A 20,498-nucleotide genomic window follows, 5' to 3' on the forward strand; every position below is an offset into this window, starting at 1 on the left:
TGTTCATAAACAATGCTAGTCATGTTACATATATTCTCTCATTTAATCCCAGTTAGTCATTAGTAAACTGTGTAGTATGTTTTTATGTTCAGTAGAAAAGAAAAAAGTTAGGTTGAGATTTAATAACTTGTCCAAGATCACAGAGCTAGTAAATCTGCAGGTAAGTGAACCCAAGTCTGATTCCAAAGCTTCTTAATAGACAAAATACACTGTCATATAGCTGTTAGAATTCATGTACAGGTATTTAGTAATGCTCAATTTTCTCTATTCATAAAAATTTTGCAATGAAAAGTTGAGAAAACTAGAGTTCGTCCTTAACACAACATGTTCTGAAAGTGTACATTTGCTAAATGCACTATTTTAAGAAGCTAATGATTTTTCTAACATATCATTGATGACATATGTTTCAAATTGCAAAATCTCCTGTAATAGATTTCTTTAAATATATTAATATTCTCAGAGCAGTAAAAAAGGGAAACCATAAAATTACATAAACAAAGTAGGGAATATAAGGCAAACGGGATTTGCTACTAAATTTATCTCTAAAAAGCAGTATGACCTTGGAAAAGTCACTATTTTCTGATACTTATCTGCAGTCCATAAGAGTTCTATGGCAGCTTGGCCAGCATGGATTTGTAAGTCAACGACAAACTGTGGGCAAGCCCCTAGCCTCTCAGAATTGTGGTTTCTTTATCCATAAACTATGTAGATATTTAAGCTCTTACAGCGTGAAAGGTTATAATCCAGTGACTTTAGGGATTAAAGTTATTTAAGATTATGCGGGGTTATTACACCTGAGGAAATTGATTTTGTATTTAAATCTGTTTTTATGGTATCTGTAAGTCTAATTTTGACTTTCCTCTTCTACATCCAAAAGACAGCTTTATCTATATTCTTCAGTGGCGCCTGTGTACCCAAGTATAAGCAAACATAATGCCAAAGAGCATTACAAATATTGTCACCCAAAAGAGAAGTATTAATAAAAAGAAAAAATATTTTTTCTATGCAGATTAAAAAAATCTAAAGCAATTTTATAATTTGTACAATCCAATTTTACTAGTCTTATTTTACTAGTACAGAAAACTAGTAAAGTGTCAACTTTTTTTAGTCCTCTATCCTAATCCTATCTCTACCTCCCTAATACCTTCAAATCCCACCTCTTAGCACTCAGCAGAATTGGCAGTATTTCCTAAACCTCCCTCATGATCAGACTCATGTAAGCTTTCTGTCAGTGATACATTACCTGGACTTAGCGCAAACTAAAACTGAACCAGAATTTTCAGAAATTGAGTCCCATAGACCGGTATTTTTTTTTTTTAAACAAGCACCTTAGACTCCTGTAATAAGATGGTAGGGGAAATCAGAGAGTAAAGACCACCGGGCTTTGGAGCCTGACATCAAGTTTCAAAACCTGATTTTGCCTTTTATTATATGTGTGACTTTGGGCAAGTTACTGAACATGAAACTCAGTTTTCTAATCCACAGGAATTGATACTAGTTATGCCAGAGGTAGTAGTAAAAAGTTTAGTATACCTAGTCAAGTTGGGTGTCCAATAACTGTTAGCTTCTCTTTCCTCCTGGCTCTTTTGCCAAAGGAAATGACAAATACAAATATCTGAAGGGGTTCTGTTAAGTCTCTTACGCTAATGGGCTGACTTACATTTCTAGGGCTAAAAATGAGTGTACTATGGGTGACTTGGGTTAGCTAATTTAGCAGTCTCAAGAACAAGTCTAATGATTTTTTTCTGGGTTCTAGAGACTTAATGAAGCCCTCCTAAAGATATACCACTATGGTGGGTTTCAAAGTCCAAGACTTTATTTGCTATTTGCCTGTGCAAAATCACCTGCACCTCTGTTTCCTCATCTGTAAAAACTACTGGTACTTAAATGTTTTCCAAACTGAACCCAATTTCATTGTTGGAAACATAAACTAACAATTACTTAAAATAATTAAACTTACAAAGTCTTACAAACATCCTTATGAACAAAAAGAAAAAGCATTATAGCTTGTAAGTGAAACAAGATAGAATGGGACTTGTTCAAATGCACAATAATTCAGAACTTAACATTCGAGGAGGTGTACTACCAATTGCATCTTAACACAGTGTTTTAGATAAGTCTGGAGTTGAATTTACTTCGGGAAAAAAACCCAAACTACTCACTCTAATTTTAAAAAAGCATATATTTTAAAATCACCTAGGTATAGACACAACATGTCAATAAGGCTTATTTCTGAAAAAATAATCAAAAACAGTTTCTAATTACAGCTCCATGATTAATTCTAGCCACAGCTTTTCTCTGGATTCATTCAAATTATTCTTTAATGCAGCTCAGTAAGTTTTTCATTTAGTTCCTGTCCTTTGCTTGCTATGTTTATTTCCATACTTGAAGTATTTTTACTGCTATTTTGGATGAGATTTTTTTCCATATTCACTTCTAACTAAGAAAGCTATTTATTTCTGAATATATTTTCCATACCACCTTATTAGATTATCATTAGTTTTAAGAAACCTTTTTAGTGGTTTCCCTAGATTATCTCAATAGATGATATAACCTATATATAATCCTTTATCCTTCTTTGATTTTGTCTACTTGCATTAGCAAATTGGTTTTTTTTTAAGATTTATTTATTTATGCATACAAGAACTGGGGTACAGGCCAGAGGTGTGGGGGGTGAGAGGATTCACCAGAGACAGAATGGGAAACAGAACAGGCAGACGGACTGAAATACGCTGCTGAGGGGAATAGTGGGAGTGACAGGAGAGGTCTGCTGCGCCATATGGGCTGCTCCCTGGCCAGCCAGGGATCAAACTCGTGCTGTAGAGCCTACGGACTGCCTCATAGTGCTGTGCTTAACCCCTTGCGCCATCTGGGAGGCCCAGCAAAGTCTTTTAGAATGTGAAACAGAGGTAAAATATCAGGCATAGTTTTACTGTGATTGTCTGTCATGTGTCCCCATCAAGCATGATGCTGGCTATTGATTTTAGTGTTTAACATTAAGGACATACCCTTTTGGTCATATTTCACTGTTTTAATTGGAGACCTGACTTTGAATTTAGCTAACGCATCCTGATTTAACTTTCTAATTTAACATTTTAACAGATTCACGGGAAGTTAAAAAAAATACTGAGAGGTTCCATATACCCATAATCCAGTGGTTACATCTTACATAACTTCCTATCAAAATCAGGACATTTATACTGGGACAATGCACAGACCTTATTCACATTTCACTTGCTTTACAGGTATTCATGTGTGTGTTCTATGCCATTTTATCACACATGTAGATTTCTATGTCTATCCAATAGTTTAGCACCACAAGGATACCACGTGTTGCCCCTTTTGTAATCACATCCACCTCCCTCTCTCCCCCTTTCTAACCCTGGCAACCACTATTCTCCAGTTCTATAGTAGTATCATTTTAAGAACGCAACATCAATGGAATCATATAGTATGTAATCATTTTCTCATTCAGCATAATTCCCTGAGATTCATCCAAGTTGCTGTATGGATCAAAAATTCATTCATTTCAGTTGTTGAGTAGTATTCCATGGTATGGATTAACTGTTCACCTAGAGGACATCTGGTTTCTTATTTTGGGGATATTACAAATAAAGCTGCTATTGGGCCTCCCTGGTGGTGCAAGGGGTTAAGCACCGCACTATGAAGCAATCTGCAGCCTCTGCTGCACGAGTTTGATGCCCGGCTTGCCAGGAAGCTGACCCACATGGCGCAGGAGACCTCTCCTACTCGCCTGCTGCTCCCCTCAGCAGTGTACTTCAGTCAATCTGCCTGTTCTGTTGCCCACTCTGTCTCTGGTGAATCCTCTCTCACCCCCCACCCTGCATCTCTGGCCTGTACCCCAGCTCTTGATGCATAAATTAATCTTTTTTTTTTTTTAAAAAAAAAGCTACTATTAACAGTTATGTACAGACTTCTGTGTGGACATATGTTCAATACCCAGGAGTGTGACTGCTGGACCTGCTGGATCATATAATAAGAGTATACTTAGTTTTTAAAGAAATAGCTAAACTATTGGGTTGTGGGGAAAGTCATGGAAAAAAAACACGTCATGACTTTTCCCACAACCCAAGATTTTCCAGAAAGGCTGTATCATTTTACATTCCCACCAGCAATACATGAAAGAATAGTTTTGTCTGCATCCTCATCAATGTTTGGTATTGTTGTTATTTTTTATTCTGGCCATTTTAATTAGGTATAGTGATATTTCACTATGATTTTAATTTTCATTTCCCTGACAGCCAACCAGGTTAAACATCTTTTCACATGCTTATTTATTACTATCCATGTATTTTCTTAGAAAAGTCTGTTCATCTCTTTTGCCCATTTTCTAATTAAATTGCTTATTGTTATTAAGTTTCAAGAATTCTTTTTATATGCTAGATACAAGTCCTATCTTGACTATAGGTTTGCTAATGATTTCACCCAAACTGTATCTTGTGTTCATTCTTTTACGGATCATGTTTCTGGTGCCTGGTCTAAGAGCATTCCAACTCAGCCTATGGTCCTGAAGATTTTCTCTTATGATTAAATTCTGAAAGTTTTATAATTTTACATTAAATATTTAAACCCATGATATATTTTGAATTAATTTTTGCATAAGGTATGAGGTGTACGTTGAGGTTCATTATTTTACCGATGGATGTCAAACTGCTACAAGCACCACTGTTTAAAAGGCTATCTACTCTTCCTCCATTGAACTGCTTTTGCACCTTTGACAAAAATCAGCTGGCCATACTTGCATGGATCCATTTTTTGGTTATCTATTTTGTTTCATTGATCTACATGTCTATTCCTTCACTAATAGAATTTTGATTACTGAAGCTACATAGTAAGCCTTAAAATTGGATGCAGTGATACCTTCCATTTAATTTTTATCCTTAGATATTTTAGCTCCTTTAAGCTTGTGTTAAACCTATAGAACAACATGGGGAGAACTGACATCTTTATTATGCTGTCTTCCAATCTAGGAACATGGTACACCTCTCCAATTACTCAGACTTTTGATTCATTTCATCTGCATTTTTAGTTTTCAGCATGAGTCATTTCAGTTTTGAGCATTTTTAGTTTTCAGCATAGGTATATGAATACGTATACATATTTTGTTAGTTATACCTACATTTTTTTTTGCAATTACAAGTGGCACTGCTTTTCATTTCAGTTTCCTCATATTCACTGCTAGTATACAGAAATACAATTTATTTTTCTTTCTTGTAACTTGCAATCTCGCTGAACTCACTTATTAGTTCTAGTTTTATGCAGATTCCCTGGGATTTTCATTGGACACCATGTCACTAGCAAATAGGAAGTTTTATTTCTTCCTTTCCAAGCTGTATGCCCTTTATTTCCTTTTCTTGCCTACTGAACTAGTAATAACTTTCAGAACTAGTAATAACTTTTCAGTGGGGAGAGTGAACATCCTTGTCTTGCTCCCCATCTTAAGGGGAAAGCATTCAAGTCTGTCACCATTAAGTATGAGGCCAGTTATTTTTTTTTTAAATAAATGTTCTGGAAAAAGCTTCCCTTTATTCTTAGTTTGCTGAGTTTTTATAATGGATAAATGTTTATTTTAATGTGTTTTCTGCATTATGGATATAATGTGATTTTTCTTCCTTAACTTTTATTTTCATGTACTTCATCAGATTACTTTTGAATACTGAACCAGTCTTACATCCTTGGAATAAAACCTACTAGGTCACGGTACATAGTTCTTTTTATACGTTGCTAAATTTATTTTGCTATTTTGTTGAGGATTCTGTGCTTATTATTGTTGAGGGAATATTAGTCTGTAGTTTTCTGTACTATCTTCAGGTTTTGGTATGAGGTAATATTGGCCTCATAAAATGAGTTATGAAATGCTTTCTTTCCTATTTTCCAGAATAGATGCGTAGACTTCATGCTATTATTTCTTTATTCCTGACGTTCCAGATTCTTCTTTTACCATTTCTTGTCTGCTTGAAGAACCACCATTAGTCAGGCTTTCAGGGTCTGCTATAGACAAATTAGCTTTCCTTTTAGTCTCTAGCTGAGACTACTCTGACTGCAATTTCATTTCTAAAGGATGTATTAACTATGTATATAATTCTAGACTGACAGTTCCTTTTATTTCAGCTCTTGAAAAAAGGCAAGACATCTCCTTATAGTTTTTATGGTTTCTAATACAAGATCCGCAGTCAACTGACTCATTGTTCCTCTACAGGTATTAGGTCATTTCTCTCTGGCTGCTTTCAAAATCTGTCTTTATTTTTCAAGTTTAAAATTTTTTAAACAATGGTTAAAAAACGGTAACAAAATTTACCATCTTAACCATTCTTAGTGTACATTTTGGTATGTTTAAAATATATCCAAATTGTTGTGAAGCTAATCTAAGAAAATTATCTTGCAAAAATGAAAGTCTATACTCATTAAACAACTCCTTGTTTCCAAAGTTTTGATTTTGATGTGTCTGGATGTGAGTTTCTTTGGAATTCTTATCTGGAGTTCAATCAGCTTCCTTCCTGAATTTGTAGATTTATGTCTTTTGCCAAATTTGGGGAAATTTCTGCCATGATTTCTCCAGATCCATTCCCCCCCACCCCTCCTTTTTGGGATTCTGAAGACATGAAAATTAATTTTTTTGTTAAAGTTCCCCAGGTCCCTGAGGCTTTCTTCAGTTCTTTTTTCTCTGTAGTTCAGATTGGGTAATTTCCATTGCTCCACTTTCAATTTTACTGACTCCTGTTATCTCTGTTCTTTTATTGAGCCCATGTAACTGTATTTCAGTTATTGTATTTTTCAGTACTAAAATCTACATGCTTCTGTTTTATATATTTTCTGAGACTAGTTTTTCATTCATTTCAAGTGTTTATAATTGCTGGCTGAAGTATTTTTATGATGGCTGCTTAAAAATCCATGTCAGATTTCATTCTAATATCTGAAACATCTTGGTGTTGCTATCTGTTGACTTTCCTCTCAGTCATGTTGTATTTTTCTTGTTCTTGGTATAAGTGATTTTTGGTTGCACAATGGACATTCTGGATAAGATGCTGGGTCATAGTTAATCTTCCGTTTTAACAGGTATAGTATGAGGGCAGGGTGTGGATGTATGTTCAACTTGCTGTTGGGCTCTGCTTTCACCACGCTGGCAATGACCCACACTGCTTTTTTGCAGACAGGTGGAATAGAGTTCAGTTCCACGCTTGGTCCCAGTGAAAGTGGAACATCACCTACATAAACTCCCTGATGGGGAGATGAGGAAGCACAGAGTTGACTCACACTGCTTTCTTTGTTGCTGCAAGTCAGAGTGGAAAGCTCAGTTCCCCAAAAGGTATAGCTGACAACAGTGGAGGAGAGAGGGCAAGTGTCAACTAGGTGTCACCTGCCATTCACCACTTTATTCTAATTTGTAGATACCAGATGAGGGAGAAATCTCTGCTCCCAGCTGGGCCCCCATGATATAAGGAGAGGGGAGAAGCAATGTTGAGTAGACTACCTCCAGCTATCTTGTTCTGCCTATTTAATGCTGGGTTTGGGTAGAGACTCAGCTCCTCACTGACACTGGGTAGTGGGAGACTTGATGGGGACTAGCCCTGCCTCCTAACACCTTCTTATGTCTCAATGCTTCCAGGTGGGCGGAGGCCCAAAAGGCTGCTGGACTGACTGTTCTAGTTAGAGAACCATTTCCTTCTGCAGGGGGTAGAGGGCAGAAAAGGGAAGACTAGACCTCTGCTCAACATTCCCAAACCACCCAGCAGGAGGAATCTAAGTGCTGTCTGTTTTGCTAGGCAGGGAATGGGAGATTAGGTCTCTGACCTGCCCTGCCAGCAGCACTGGGTGGAGGAAACTGAGCACTATCTTTTGCTTCTTTGGAGTGGGGTGGGGTTTTTTATTTGCATTTGGCTACAGTAAGATGGGTATTCCCTTGCCATTACTGTTGTTAGGCTACCCATTCCCCAGTTATATGGCTAAAGAGAACAGGCTTTACTTGAATCCTTTTTGTCTGTGCCTGTTGGTGATTTTAGGTTGGAGAACTTTATAGCACCTTGTACAGAATATATGAGTACAATAAGAAAACCCATGGAACTATTTGTATCATTCTTTGGGTCTCAAGATCTGTATGTAGTCAGTCAGTTTTCTTGTGCTCACTTTTCAGAGTATTCTGTGCTTGTTTGTTATATCTAAGATGTTATATTCATAAAAGAGGACCTACCTAGAATGAATAGGGGTTCCTCCGTCTTAGCAGAATCAGAAGTCTCCTAATTAATTTTTATGTGGAAAATAACATTTTCTTTGTGTGTTAAGATGAACTTTACTGGGGTCAGGGGTAATAACATTTGTTTTCTAGTTTTCCACTTTATGGTTAAAAATGTACTATGGAAAATGCTATAGATCATAATTTCCCTGTAAGATCCAATTATGTCTGCTTATAGCACTCCTGGCTAATTTAGCTTGCTTCATGTCATTCAACTGCCTGATGACCTAATACTAATAAGCAAAGAATTTCATTTCATCATCACCTAGTACTATACTGTACACATTCAGAACAGCAGGGGGAAAACATTTTAAAACTCATTTAAGAACTCCTTCTTTTTAATAATCCATGGTAAAAGTTATTTTTAATTTGTCTGTGATTTTATTTAAGTAACCCCCCTTACTGCTATCAAGAATCCTTGTGATAGTTATTCCTTTTGAATTATACCAATAGCCAGCAGGAACGTGAAGGAAAGGAGGCAAGCAGGGATTTTGTTTCAAGCTGTTAAACCCTTAAGTAAAACACTCGCTTATCTCTCTTTAAGAGACGGATTCTTGAAAAAACTTCATTTACCTGTTGACTTGCATTTAATTTTAGAAATTTCATACCTTTTGTTTTGACTGACCATCAATTACTGTTACTCTTACTTTAAATAAACTATAGAAGAGTATAACAAGACTGAGGAGACTGTAAGGAAAACATCACTGCCTCAATCTTTATTTCTGTAATTAAACTTTAACTCCTGTTCCTCTAGAAACTGTCTGGGAAAAGGGGGGTATCCTAAAGGGTATCACAGAACACGGGGCTCTATTATTCCAGTTCAAAAACTACTGATCTAGGAAAAGCTTTGTATTTATCACATTTAAAAATGAAGAAAATCTTTTAAAAGCACACATTAAAACTAAGTGTCCTGAGAAGAACTATGTATATAATACAGACAAGGATCTTCTATATCAGCATTTGAGCAAAACTCCATTTAAGTCCTTGGATCAGTAACGAAATAAGCACAAGACTTAAGTATACAAATAGATGATAAGTACATTAAAAGATCCTCAACATCCTTAGTCACTAAGGAAATACAAATCAAAACCACAGTGAGATACCACTTCACACACACCAGAATGGTTATAATGAAAATGACTATAAAGAAGAGGTGGTGAGGATATGGAGAAACTAGAACCCTCACACACTGCTGGCAGGTATATAAGATGATACAAATAAGTTGGAAAACAACTTGGAAGTTCTTTAAAATGTTAAACACAGACTTACCATATGACATAGCAATTTCATTCCTAAGTATATACCCAAGAAATTTGAAAAGAAATGTTCACGTAAAAAAAAAAAAAAAACATGTACACAAATGTTCAGGCAACATTACTCACAATATGCAAAGTGTAAGTAACCCAAATGTCCATCAACTGATGAATGGATAAACAATCTGTGGCCTATACATACAATGGTATATTACTCAGTCATAAAAATGAATGAAACACTGATACATGCTATTAACATGGATGATCCTTGAAAACACTGTTAATTGAATGATGCCAGACACAAAGGTCACATATTCTGTGATTCCATTTATACAAAATGTCCAGAGCAGGCAAATCTATAAGTGACAGAAAAGTGTATCACTGGTTGCCAGAGGCTGAGGGAAGAAGAGAACAGGGAGTGATGCTAATGAGGATGGGGTTTATTTTGGGGGTGAAGAAAGTTAGAGTTAGAAAAATTAAATTGAAATTAAGAAAACTGGGAATCAGATAGTGATGATGGTTGAACAGCTTTTTGATTATATTAAAAAACACTGAATTGTATATTTATTTCACAAGGGTGAATTTTACGTGATATAAATAATATCTCAATTTAAAAAGAGCTAATCAGGGCTTTTGGACCTAACAGTTTTAAAGTCCAAAGGGAAAGAAGAAAACAATGATTGTGTAACTTCTTTAAATTTCTTTTACTTAAACTGTAGCAAGATAATGGCTAACTTTTTCAGGTTGAACAAGAACCTGTTTTCTGGCACTTTGAGGGAGCTCAAATAAATTTTTCTGAAAAGAAAATGCAAATATAAAGAGATAATGATTTAATAAGCTACAATTAAAAAACAGAGCACGTTTACTCAAGCACACACCCAGGGCGAATTCTGTATGGAGAGTTGGTAAATAACATCTATAGTGTACCCTTTTTCCAAATACTGTCATTTGTTTCAAATATTCATTTATAAAACAGCTGTTTCGAAATCTCAAAGCATTTTTCCTATAAGGTGCCACAAATGCTGTTCCTCAGGTCAGTTTACACTGTATTTGGAGAGTATTATCAATTTTACTTTTCTAACTCTAGTTATCAATGACTTAAATACTTTCTCTATTATGAATAGCATTTGTAGTTCATGACAACATCACATCTTCTCATAGGTCCCCCTGGTGGGAGCAGGGCTTCATGCTACACATAAATGAGAAGATACCTATCTCTCTAGGCTATCATCATTTATATTCCCACAAAAACATCTACTCATGCAAACCACCTGTATCCTTTCTGCCCTGTGAGAGATTTCATTTAGACTGAGTGACTCACCTACATGATGTTCTCAACTCAAGCAGGGTAGTCGAGTGGAAAATCAACGGGATCTACAATGTGCAAGATTTGGGTTTGAATCCTGCCTCGTCTTATTAACTAGCTGTACAACCATGAGCAAGTTACTTAACCTCTCTAGGTTTCAGTTTCCTCATCTGTAAATTGAGGACAATCATGTCTACCTTGTTTGAGTTGAAATACATAAAGTGTCCAGTCAGAGAAGGGCATTCAGTAAATGTTAGTTTCCTTCCATCTTCACCTGAGAAATAAAGAACAGTGATCTTGAAATATCCCTCTACCATTTGCTTATATGTAGGTAGGACTGTTCTGAAATTGTTTTTTTAAAGACTGACTGTATTTTCCAGACTTGTAAATTAAAGCTAAGGTAAAGCTGTATACTAGTTTATCTTGGATTTGAGTACTCTGACAAAGCAAATGAGGACTTTGTAGAGGAAAAGTATATTTGAATGTTACGGTATCCTTGCTCTTTCACAATTTGTATTTAAGATAGATTTGACAAACTTATTTGTTATATTAAAACGTGGATGGCAAAATAAATTTTAGTGAAATGAAACACTGAATATCCTCAATCTGACATTGTTAATGTATGATCTGGGCTAGTCTGCCTCAAAAGATCTTAGCTTTCCTATATAAACAGGGCTGGATTGAATTAATTTCAGCTCTAGAATTACATGCTAAAATGTAAAAAAAAATCTTTCATGTTCCAAGATGTCCACTTTTTCAGTATTAATTTGCACAGTATAGTGAACATAATGCGACATTTTTTTGATAGCTAAATTTCCCCATGCACTGATGTTATCACTTGAATGAGAAATGTCACTGTAAAACATGTTGTGGAAAGCACAGAAAGGTGATTTGAGAGGCATGTACCATCTAGGAGGGTTTATCAAAATCTTCAGGGTAGGAGAAGAATAAGACAAACCTGATGAAACATGATTTGAAAAGGTATATTAAACCTATTATTCATCTAGAAAAAGCTTTAGCCCATCAATTTCAAAACACAAAGGATAGTAGATAAACAATGGTACAGGAAAAAAAGGATGAATTTGTACTAATCTCCTATAATGTAGAATTGCACTGTTCAATGTTTAACCAAGTCTCACGAGTGATCGTTTAAATTTAAAATTCAGTTGCTTAGCCATACTAGTAACAGTTAAATGCTCAAGAGCTACATGTGGCCAGTGACTACTGAACAGTACTGATCTGGAAGGCTTTTTTCTTTTTAAGTGATTATTTCCTATCATTTTATACTGTTTTCAGGTAAACTCCTCTGCTTTTAAATGTTAAGAACTAAAATAACATTCTGGGTAACTGAGGTTTTTAACATAGGTTCTACAAGATTTCTTTTTTTTGCTTTGTTTTATTTTTTGAATTTATATTTTTTGAATTTTTAAATTTATATATGTTTATTTTACATCATTGTTCATTTTTGTACAATGCATGCTTGTATGCTTTCTCCTTTCAGGTGATTTCCCACTAAAATTCCCACCACCAATTCACCAGTGAACCATCCCCATAGTCTCTTAGCTCTTCTCTCCCTTGTTTTGATTCCCCTATCTCTCCCTCCCTTGCAGAATGTCTCTGATTTACAGGTTCTACAAGATTTCTGGAGTGAAGATTTCTCCCAAAACACTGCACTAAAGGTGCACTTCAACCTATTAATGTCAAAAAATTGTCCTTTGCTTCAGGCTATCATTTGACATCTATTTCTAACACATTATCAAATGACTGAAACAAGTTTCCTATGACAAGCTTTGTGGATCAAAGGATTAGAGCCAAACTCACAGAAAACTAGATGACCAGGTCAGATTTAAAGATGAGATCATCACTGTATGTAAGATTATAAAAATCATTTTATAAGATAGATAAAACATAACTAGTTTTTAAGGTAGGGAAGAAATTATGGATGTATTAGTTAAGCTGGGGGAATCTGAGAATTAAGTATGCTATTGCTGTAATTGTATTTGTACTAACAGAAAAGAATGACAGGAAATATAAAAGTGCTTTTGCTTTTACACATAAATGTAGGGTATCTAATATTCAGGAAACTAGCACTATTTCATGAAAAAAGAAAACAAAACAAAACAAAACAAAAAAAAAAAAAAACAATGTGGAGACCTAACTCCAGGTGGGGCAGTAAGCTAAGCTTTCGTTACTATTGCTGCCTGTTCTTAGTTCATCCTTGTCCCTTTCTAGCTGACACCTTCAAGAGAGAAAGGTAAATATGCAGAGTAGGTAATGCCATAATTGAGCCATTCTGTAATGGCATGTTAAGGCATAAAATCACTGTTTATTAGTAGGTAATAGGCCCATCGAATACCCCTGACCTCAGCAGGGGACGTTTAGTAGGGCTATTAGCTTGATGTTAAAGGTAGAATCTGATTATTACTTTTCAGAACATTGAATAAAAAAGCTTTAAATTATTTTAAACTTTCATTTAAACTATTTTATTTAAATTTTAGTCCACTATTAAGATAAATGTTGTACAATTTAATTTAGAAGATTTCAATTCAAAATGAAACAAAAACTCTTGACAGTTAAAGAAAAAAAGCTTTGATCAATCAATTAAACATAATAGCTCATTTCCAGGCAATACTGGATCATGATACTGTAGTTATCAGACTTTCCAAAACAGTTTTCTGCAAAGTACTTGTGTCCTTTGAGACTTCAATAGACGGTTCATGAAAATGGGGTTCTGATATCAAGTCTCAAGGGCTGTGGGCTATATCCCTTTTGCAGATTTCTCATGTACATCATCACTTCAAAGTTCTAAGAAGCTGCGCTGTAAAGACTTTGGTCAAATCTTGTTTAACTTCACAATTCCCACATTTATTTGCTTATTCCTTTGTGGTTTTTTATGGAGTAGGGAGATGATCGTTGGGGTACAGACACACCTTTAACATTTTAGACACTTCTCAGTTAAAAATACTATGTATGTACTACTCAAAGTTCCTTACATAACAATACCACATAACAGACCAAATTCAAAGGATGTTATTTCTAGACAGGAAAACTCAGTTACTCATGGCATATTCAAATAATCAAAAGAAATATGTGTAGAGCAATGGGGAGGGAGGTGTGCCATATTAATTTCTGTCCCTAAAAATGTGATTAACAACTAAGTGATACTAAAATATAAAAAGGTATGCACACTGTGTTTTAATATATTTTAGAAAGTAAGCTAAAATTCTACCTATTGTTGCTATATATTGACTTTGTCCATTTTTTCAGGGACAACCTCGCTTCAAGAGGTTGATAAACAGCATATGAAAACTTATCAATTATAAGACACCATCATGTATAAGACACGTTATTCAATATATATCACTAAGGAATAAACACACTGTTAATTAAACAATGACATGTCATAGATGGTGCGATACCTTCCAATATGAACAATGTTGAAATGTGAACATTCCTTCGTTCCTTCTTCCACACTTATTCTCCAAAATGTTCTTTATCTGTTTTCCCCGCTTCAAAGAAATTACTGAAGAGGGGAATGATAGAAAAAAGGACAAGTTTCAAGGGATTTCTGTTGTTCACCTGATGATTATATTCAGATATTGTAATGGCTCTGTTTAAACAGATCAAACAAATCATTTTAACTGTCCTGTTTGATTCTGAAAAATTAGCCCAGAGGAAAAGCACAAAACTTCCTCAAATAGTTCTGTAAAAGAGATGATTATAAATATTATTTATTAAACACTTAAATCATATATGGAACCTTATTTTAGATATATTGTTTCATTTTAATTCTTATCACAACCCTATCATTTTCTTTCTCTCTCTCTCTTTTTTTAAAGATTTATTTATTTATTTATACAAGCACTGGGTACAGTCAGAAGCGCGGGAGGGTGAGAGAATTCACCAGAGCCAGAGCGGGGAGCAGAGCAGGCAGAAGGACCGAAGTACACTGCTGAGGGGAGCAGCGGGCAGGAGAGGTCTGCGCACCATGTGGGACCCTCCTCTGGTGGCCAGGGAGCAGCCGGGGATCGAACCGGCACTGCAGAGGCTGTGGGCAGCTTCGCAACCCAGCGCTCAACCGCTGCGCCACCGGGGAGGCCCACAACCCTATCATTTTCATCCCTATTTTACAGATTAGGATGTTGAAGCACAGAGAGAGTAAGTAACTTGCATTGGATTAAAAAATTATTAAGTGGCAGAGACAGGACTCAATCCCAGGTATTTATGGCTTTATGTTAACACTTTGCCATATATCCAGTTACCCCAAAGAGCCTTCTAAATTTTAAGGAGATAGCAAACTCTTAATAACTGCTAGTAACTAAGGACTTTGCTTATTTTGGTCAAATGTATTAAATGATAGTTATGTTCAATATGGATATATTTTCTCCTGAACCTGTTTTATTATACACACACACACATATGTGTGTGTGTGTGTGTGTGTGTGTGTGTTTGTCCTGTTAACTTGTTAAAATCTAAGATTTATGGTTGTTTTATCTCTGCTTTTATGTTATTTGGTTATAACTGGACAAGCCAGAATAACTGAGATCTGATATGTGATCTGGGTTCATGATATAGTAAACTGTATTATTATCTCCAAATGAACACAATGATGGGGCAGGAAAAAGACACCTAATGCTAAGTATTAAAATGCAGTTTCTTGTTTTTTCTATTATGTGAACTGGGGAGTGGGATATGTAATGTAATTATTTTCATAATTGCATGCCAATGCTTAAAAACTTGCTATTTACCAAAACATGTACACAGCCAGCACTACCACAATGTTGCATTACCAAGAGACCACCCAGATGTCACTGTTGTACAATGTTATTTCAGCCACGTGGTCTAAAGTATCCATTTTGCACTGGGTGAACTGGGTCACTTGACTTCACCTCATTCACAGCTTCATAGATCACATGAAGCTGAGCAAGGAATGCTAGAGCAAATCCTGTCAATGATCACAATGGTATGAATTTTTTTGTGGATAGAATTTTTAAAAATGTTTAGAATAATTCTTCTGCAACTCAGACTCCTGATAAATGACCTATGGTGTTTTTAATCATTCTGTAATCTGCTGAATGTCAAGTCCTTGGTCAAGAGTACACATCCCAATTATGTTACTCTTCCCACATAAAAGTAGGATATATACGCACTGTGATTTCCAGAAATGTACTAAATAAAAAGCAAAGTCTGCCTATACTCATTTCTTTTGATAAGTTTATCTTTTTATCTTGAAATTTAAATGTACCAAGGAAGTTTTAGGTTTTGGATCAAACCCATTAGTATAGGACCAAGCTGTAAAAATAAGGCAAACTTTCCTAAATTTTAATTTAGTGAAAGCTGACATCCTTTACCATAAGCACTGAAAACAATGAAGTGTTTAGTAATGTGTCACAATTACTTGACAGTTGACACGTAACAATACCTGTCCTTTCCTCAGATCTTCCACTTGTGGGAATGAAAAAAACCTGAAAGGTGGTAAAAACGAAACAGGAAAAGGTAAAGAAACTTAATACAACTTTTTTTTCAAAATCAATTATCATACTGTAACAGAATGTTTATCCCTACAGATGAAATGTAAGAAAACTGATAGTGACAGCAGAAACACTACAGAATCAAATACAATCTTTGAGGTTAAAAAATGGCTGCGCACTCACTGAAGTTGGTCTTCAAAACACAAGTGTCTCATTTTTTAATAAAGAAAATATATAGTTAATATTTTTCAATGCACTATGGGTATTTGTTATTTAAAGGAATTCGAGGTGATTATTTTTGTAATTTCTGTAAAGAAAACATGACTTCCTTCATTTTATTATTTTTGAAAATTGTTCATATTTAGGTTTACTATCATTTATACTTTACTGAAACTGAGAAAATATTTTCACTTTAGGTTAGGCTTATGATCCAGTAAATGTTGTTTCTGATAGCAGTGGCCAGGCATTTCTAGAATGAAACTTCCACAATATCTTGATGTCCATCTCCTAAACAGTCAAGTATTCAAAGATGCATACTTGCAATTTTCAAATAACTCATCAAAGAGTTCTGAACTCACCCAGATTATTTAGGAAGCTTTTTTATTCTTGATAAACTATAGAAATAATCCCTGAAAGTATAGTCTCTATTTGTTTTTAATCTTGTACCCACCTTGACTTTGCCAACATAGTACTTCCTTTATTATACTAAATTTGCTTTTTTAAACATTCAGCCTAGTTCTAGCCTATCATGTGCTGACCCATGTTTGAGTTCAACCACAACGGTTTTTTGTTTAGCGCACCATGAGACCCGTATGAGGTGTTAAAGCAGGAAGGCCATGTAAAGGAAAGAAGAAACTGCCTGTGCTTTTGGTGAGATACTGAGGTTGCTAAAGAGTGCCCACACAACAAGGTAAGATTAAAACAAGAAGAGAAATAATAATGATAATCACCCCATTTCTGACCTTCACAATTCATTCAGTGGCTATCTACTGGGTACATGATATGCTATGCCAGCAACAATGTGGGTGTTGAGAATATAGTGGGGGAAAAAAAGTTTCTGCTTTTGAGAGTTTACAGTCTACAATGGATGAGACCAGACATGTAAACTCCTATACAGACCAACTCTGAAACCTTTTAAACTGGAGAGAAAAATTTTGATGTTATTTATTCAAATGAGTATTTTAAAAAATGATTTAATTCTGGTAAAACAGAATTATTCTCTGATAAGAACCTAGTGGGGAAGAGATGGCGTGATAGTAGATATAATAAAAAATCCAATATTAAACTTCTGACTGTAAATTCTCAATCCTTCCCTTACCAGCTTCACTATTTCCAAATTTGGATCAGAAGTAATTCACTTGAAATAGCTGAACAACCAGAGGCCACAGAAAATCTAGATAATTTGTTAAAATTTAGTTTAATAAATTCAGGCAATGATGGCTCTGTTTGACATACCTTATGTCAGAATATCAAGAAAATTCTCTGAAAATGGCAAATTGTGGAATCCTATCTGCTAGGTTCTGGAAAACATGACAGTTACTGAAATGACCAGTCTTTAGCAAATGAGACCTCTTATAATAACCCTAATTTGTGTCTGAAAAATACAAGACCTCTAACTATTCATTGGTTTATTTTTTATACCCTGAAGTTTTCCACAAGGGATTTGAAGCATCTACCCTCATATAAAGCAAAGCACACAAATTATATCAACCTGGCTTTGAATAATGGCTCTGCCATTTACAATCTTCGTAGCCTTAAATTCTGAGACTCAGTTTCTTAACCTGTAATATGGGGGGCCATAATCCTACTCTGTTAGGTCATGAGAAAGATAAAATGAAATAGCATGTAGCACAGGATCTGGCATGTAGTAAGTGCTAAGTAAATACCAGTTTTTGTGCCTTCCTTATCCAAATGTGCTATACAGAAGAAGGATAAGGTGGAATTTTAAATGATTTTTTTTTACAGTTTGCTACATGCCAAACAGGTATGTGGACTGATTTGGAGATGCAAATGTGAACGTTCCCATCAAAAAATCGGGTTCAAAGTAAATCCAATTTTTTTCCACAAGGTCAGCAGCACTTTGAGAACATATTATATTAATCTTTTAGCTATATTATTTAACATGAAAAAATTTCAGAAGGAAAAAATGAATGAAAAGAGCCCACTGGCAAACGATTTTTTACACTATCCATTCAAAAGATGATTAGACATTCTAAATTTGACTCTCATAAAATATTTATAGTATTAGGTTGGCTAACACAATTTCAACTGAAATTCTTATAATTCTGCCAATTTTAAAAACATTTTTTCCCCTTGAAAATATTTAGGTAACATATGTCAAATGTCTTTTCTACTGAAGAGCACCGTTTAGTTTAGGATTTAAAAACATGATCCAGATCGCAAAATACTAAGCGCCAACTGTAAGCACTATTACAACGCTGCCGCGTTGAGAGCAGATAAACATTTAATACAGCAGTGGAGGTGACTAGGAAAAAATCGAAAAGCGATCTGCACGGATCCCCCTCCCCCTCCATTATACCCGAGAATGCAAGTGTCCCGCATCTCAGATCAAACTGAGCCTCGGTCTTACTGACGTAACCAGTAACCCTATCCACCTCTCACACTGCGGAGGCCGGCAGGGCAGCGGCTGCCGCCAAGTACACCACTCATCAGAGCCTGCCCATTCCACCCCCGCGCTCCAGTCATGCTTTCCAGAAATGGGGTCACTCACTCAGTAACTATTACACACACGCAGCCTATCATCCTGTAATCCCCCAAAGTCCGCTGCGGGGAGAGAAGACAGGAAAAAGTCAAGAAGGCAGAATCACAGACGCGCCACCATCAGGAATTGATTTTCTACTCCGGAGAGGAGCGTTGATGCCCTGGAATGGGTCTCGCCTGGATGATTTTCGCAGACCCCTAGTTGGTTCTGGGACAGGGGCGGCTGCGAAACCCTTGGTGCTGTGATGTGGCCGAGGAAATCCTACCTGGCTGGTCTGGGTACACTGTTTGGGTGTTTGGTAGTCGGGTGGGTGTCTCAAAGACGGTCACCAGATCCCGGGCGAGGAAAACCAGAAAGCCCTTTTACGGCGGCCGCCGATCTCCTTGAATCTCACCCTGTCACCTCCACGGACAGGAAACTCAAGCTAAACTCGCAGGGACGGGGTCTTCTAGCTTAAGCGACCTCAAATCGGGGCTGGGGGGAGGAACTAGGGCTTCCACTTTTTCCCTTTGCAGCCACCGATACCGCTGCGGCGCGGGGTGCAGAAGGCAAAATCCCTCGGCTGTCCCGTACCCCTTACCCGAAACCCCCCCAGGTCACCACCCCGGCCCTGGCCCGTCCCTGCCCACGCTCGCCCGTCTTCCCGCAGCAACTCCCTCCCCGGGCTGGACTCCAGAGTCCACGCTCCCCAGCGAAGCCACCCCTACCCCGTGACCCCCAAAGTCACCGGGGTCCAAGGAAGCCCCCCACCAGGCAGGGCCAAACTTCCCAACTCCTCGCCGGCCCCCGCTCCGCCTCCCGCTCCCCCCACGCAAAGTTGATTAAAATCGGTTCTGGCAGAGCCCCGGCGCCCACTCCAAACCCCACGCGCCACCACCCCAGCAGCCCCCCGAGCGAGGGCGGGGAGGTGAAGGCGCGGGGAGGGGGAACCGAAGGGCAAAGAGACCAACCCCAACTACCCAAACCGGAATCCGCACCGAGGGGAGACGCGAGCGGCCGCGAAGGGGCCGAGCGGTCACCCCGGGGAAGGGGCCGAGCGACCGACCCGGGCGAGGGAGGGGGCGCGCCGGCCCCGTCCGACCCGCGCCACTCACCTCCGCGCTGTCGGACGGGCTCTCCACAGCCATCTTCTGCCACGGGTCCGCCAGCTGCGCCAGCGGCATCTTCCCCCCCGGCCCGCCGCCTTCACCGCCTCCTCCCTCCCCGCCCGCCCGCGGCCGGCCCCGCTCCGTCGCCGCCCGAGCCCCACGGCAGCAGCGGCAGTAGTAGCGGCGGCGGCGGCAGCAGCGGCGGCGGCGGCGGCTGCCCCGGAGAGGGCTCGGTGCCGACGCCGAGCCTCGAACGCCGCGCGCCCGGCTGGAGACGCCCGCGCTTCGAGCGAGAGCCTCGCGCCGCTGGCCGGCACCGGGTCTCGCCCCTTTCTTCCTCTCCTCCTTCCGCCGCCGGGACTACAGCTCCGCCCCCCCCGCCGGTTCCCGCGCCCGCTCGCAGCCGA

At 37.8% G+C, this 20,498-nt stretch overlaps 1 protein-coding gene across 1 annotated transcript in view; it reads right to left on the minus strand.

Moving 5' to 3' along the window:
* Nucleotides 1-20,166, minus strand: part of RPS6KA3 (ribosomal protein S6 kinase A3) — a gene marked incomplete at both ends in the record, with an annotated part of 111,355 nt that extends 91,189 nt beyond the window's left edge. Inside the window, 3 exon segments of the mRNA XM_084258210.1 lie at nucleotides 16,233-16,265; nucleotides 16,267-16,275; nucleotides 20,098-20,166. Coding sequence (XP_084114336.1) covers nucleotides 16,233-16,265; nucleotides 16,267-16,275; nucleotides 20,098-20,166 — 111 coding nt within the window.
* Between the last annotated feature and the right edge of the window lie 332 nt (nucleotides 20,167-20,498).

The sequence above is a fragment of the Talpa europaea genome (genome assembly GCF_964194135.1).
Source record: "Talpa europaea genome assembly, chromosome: X".
Taxonomy (NCBI): Eukaryota; Metazoa; Chordata; class Mammalia; order Eulipotyphla; family Talpidae; genus Talpa; species Talpa europaea.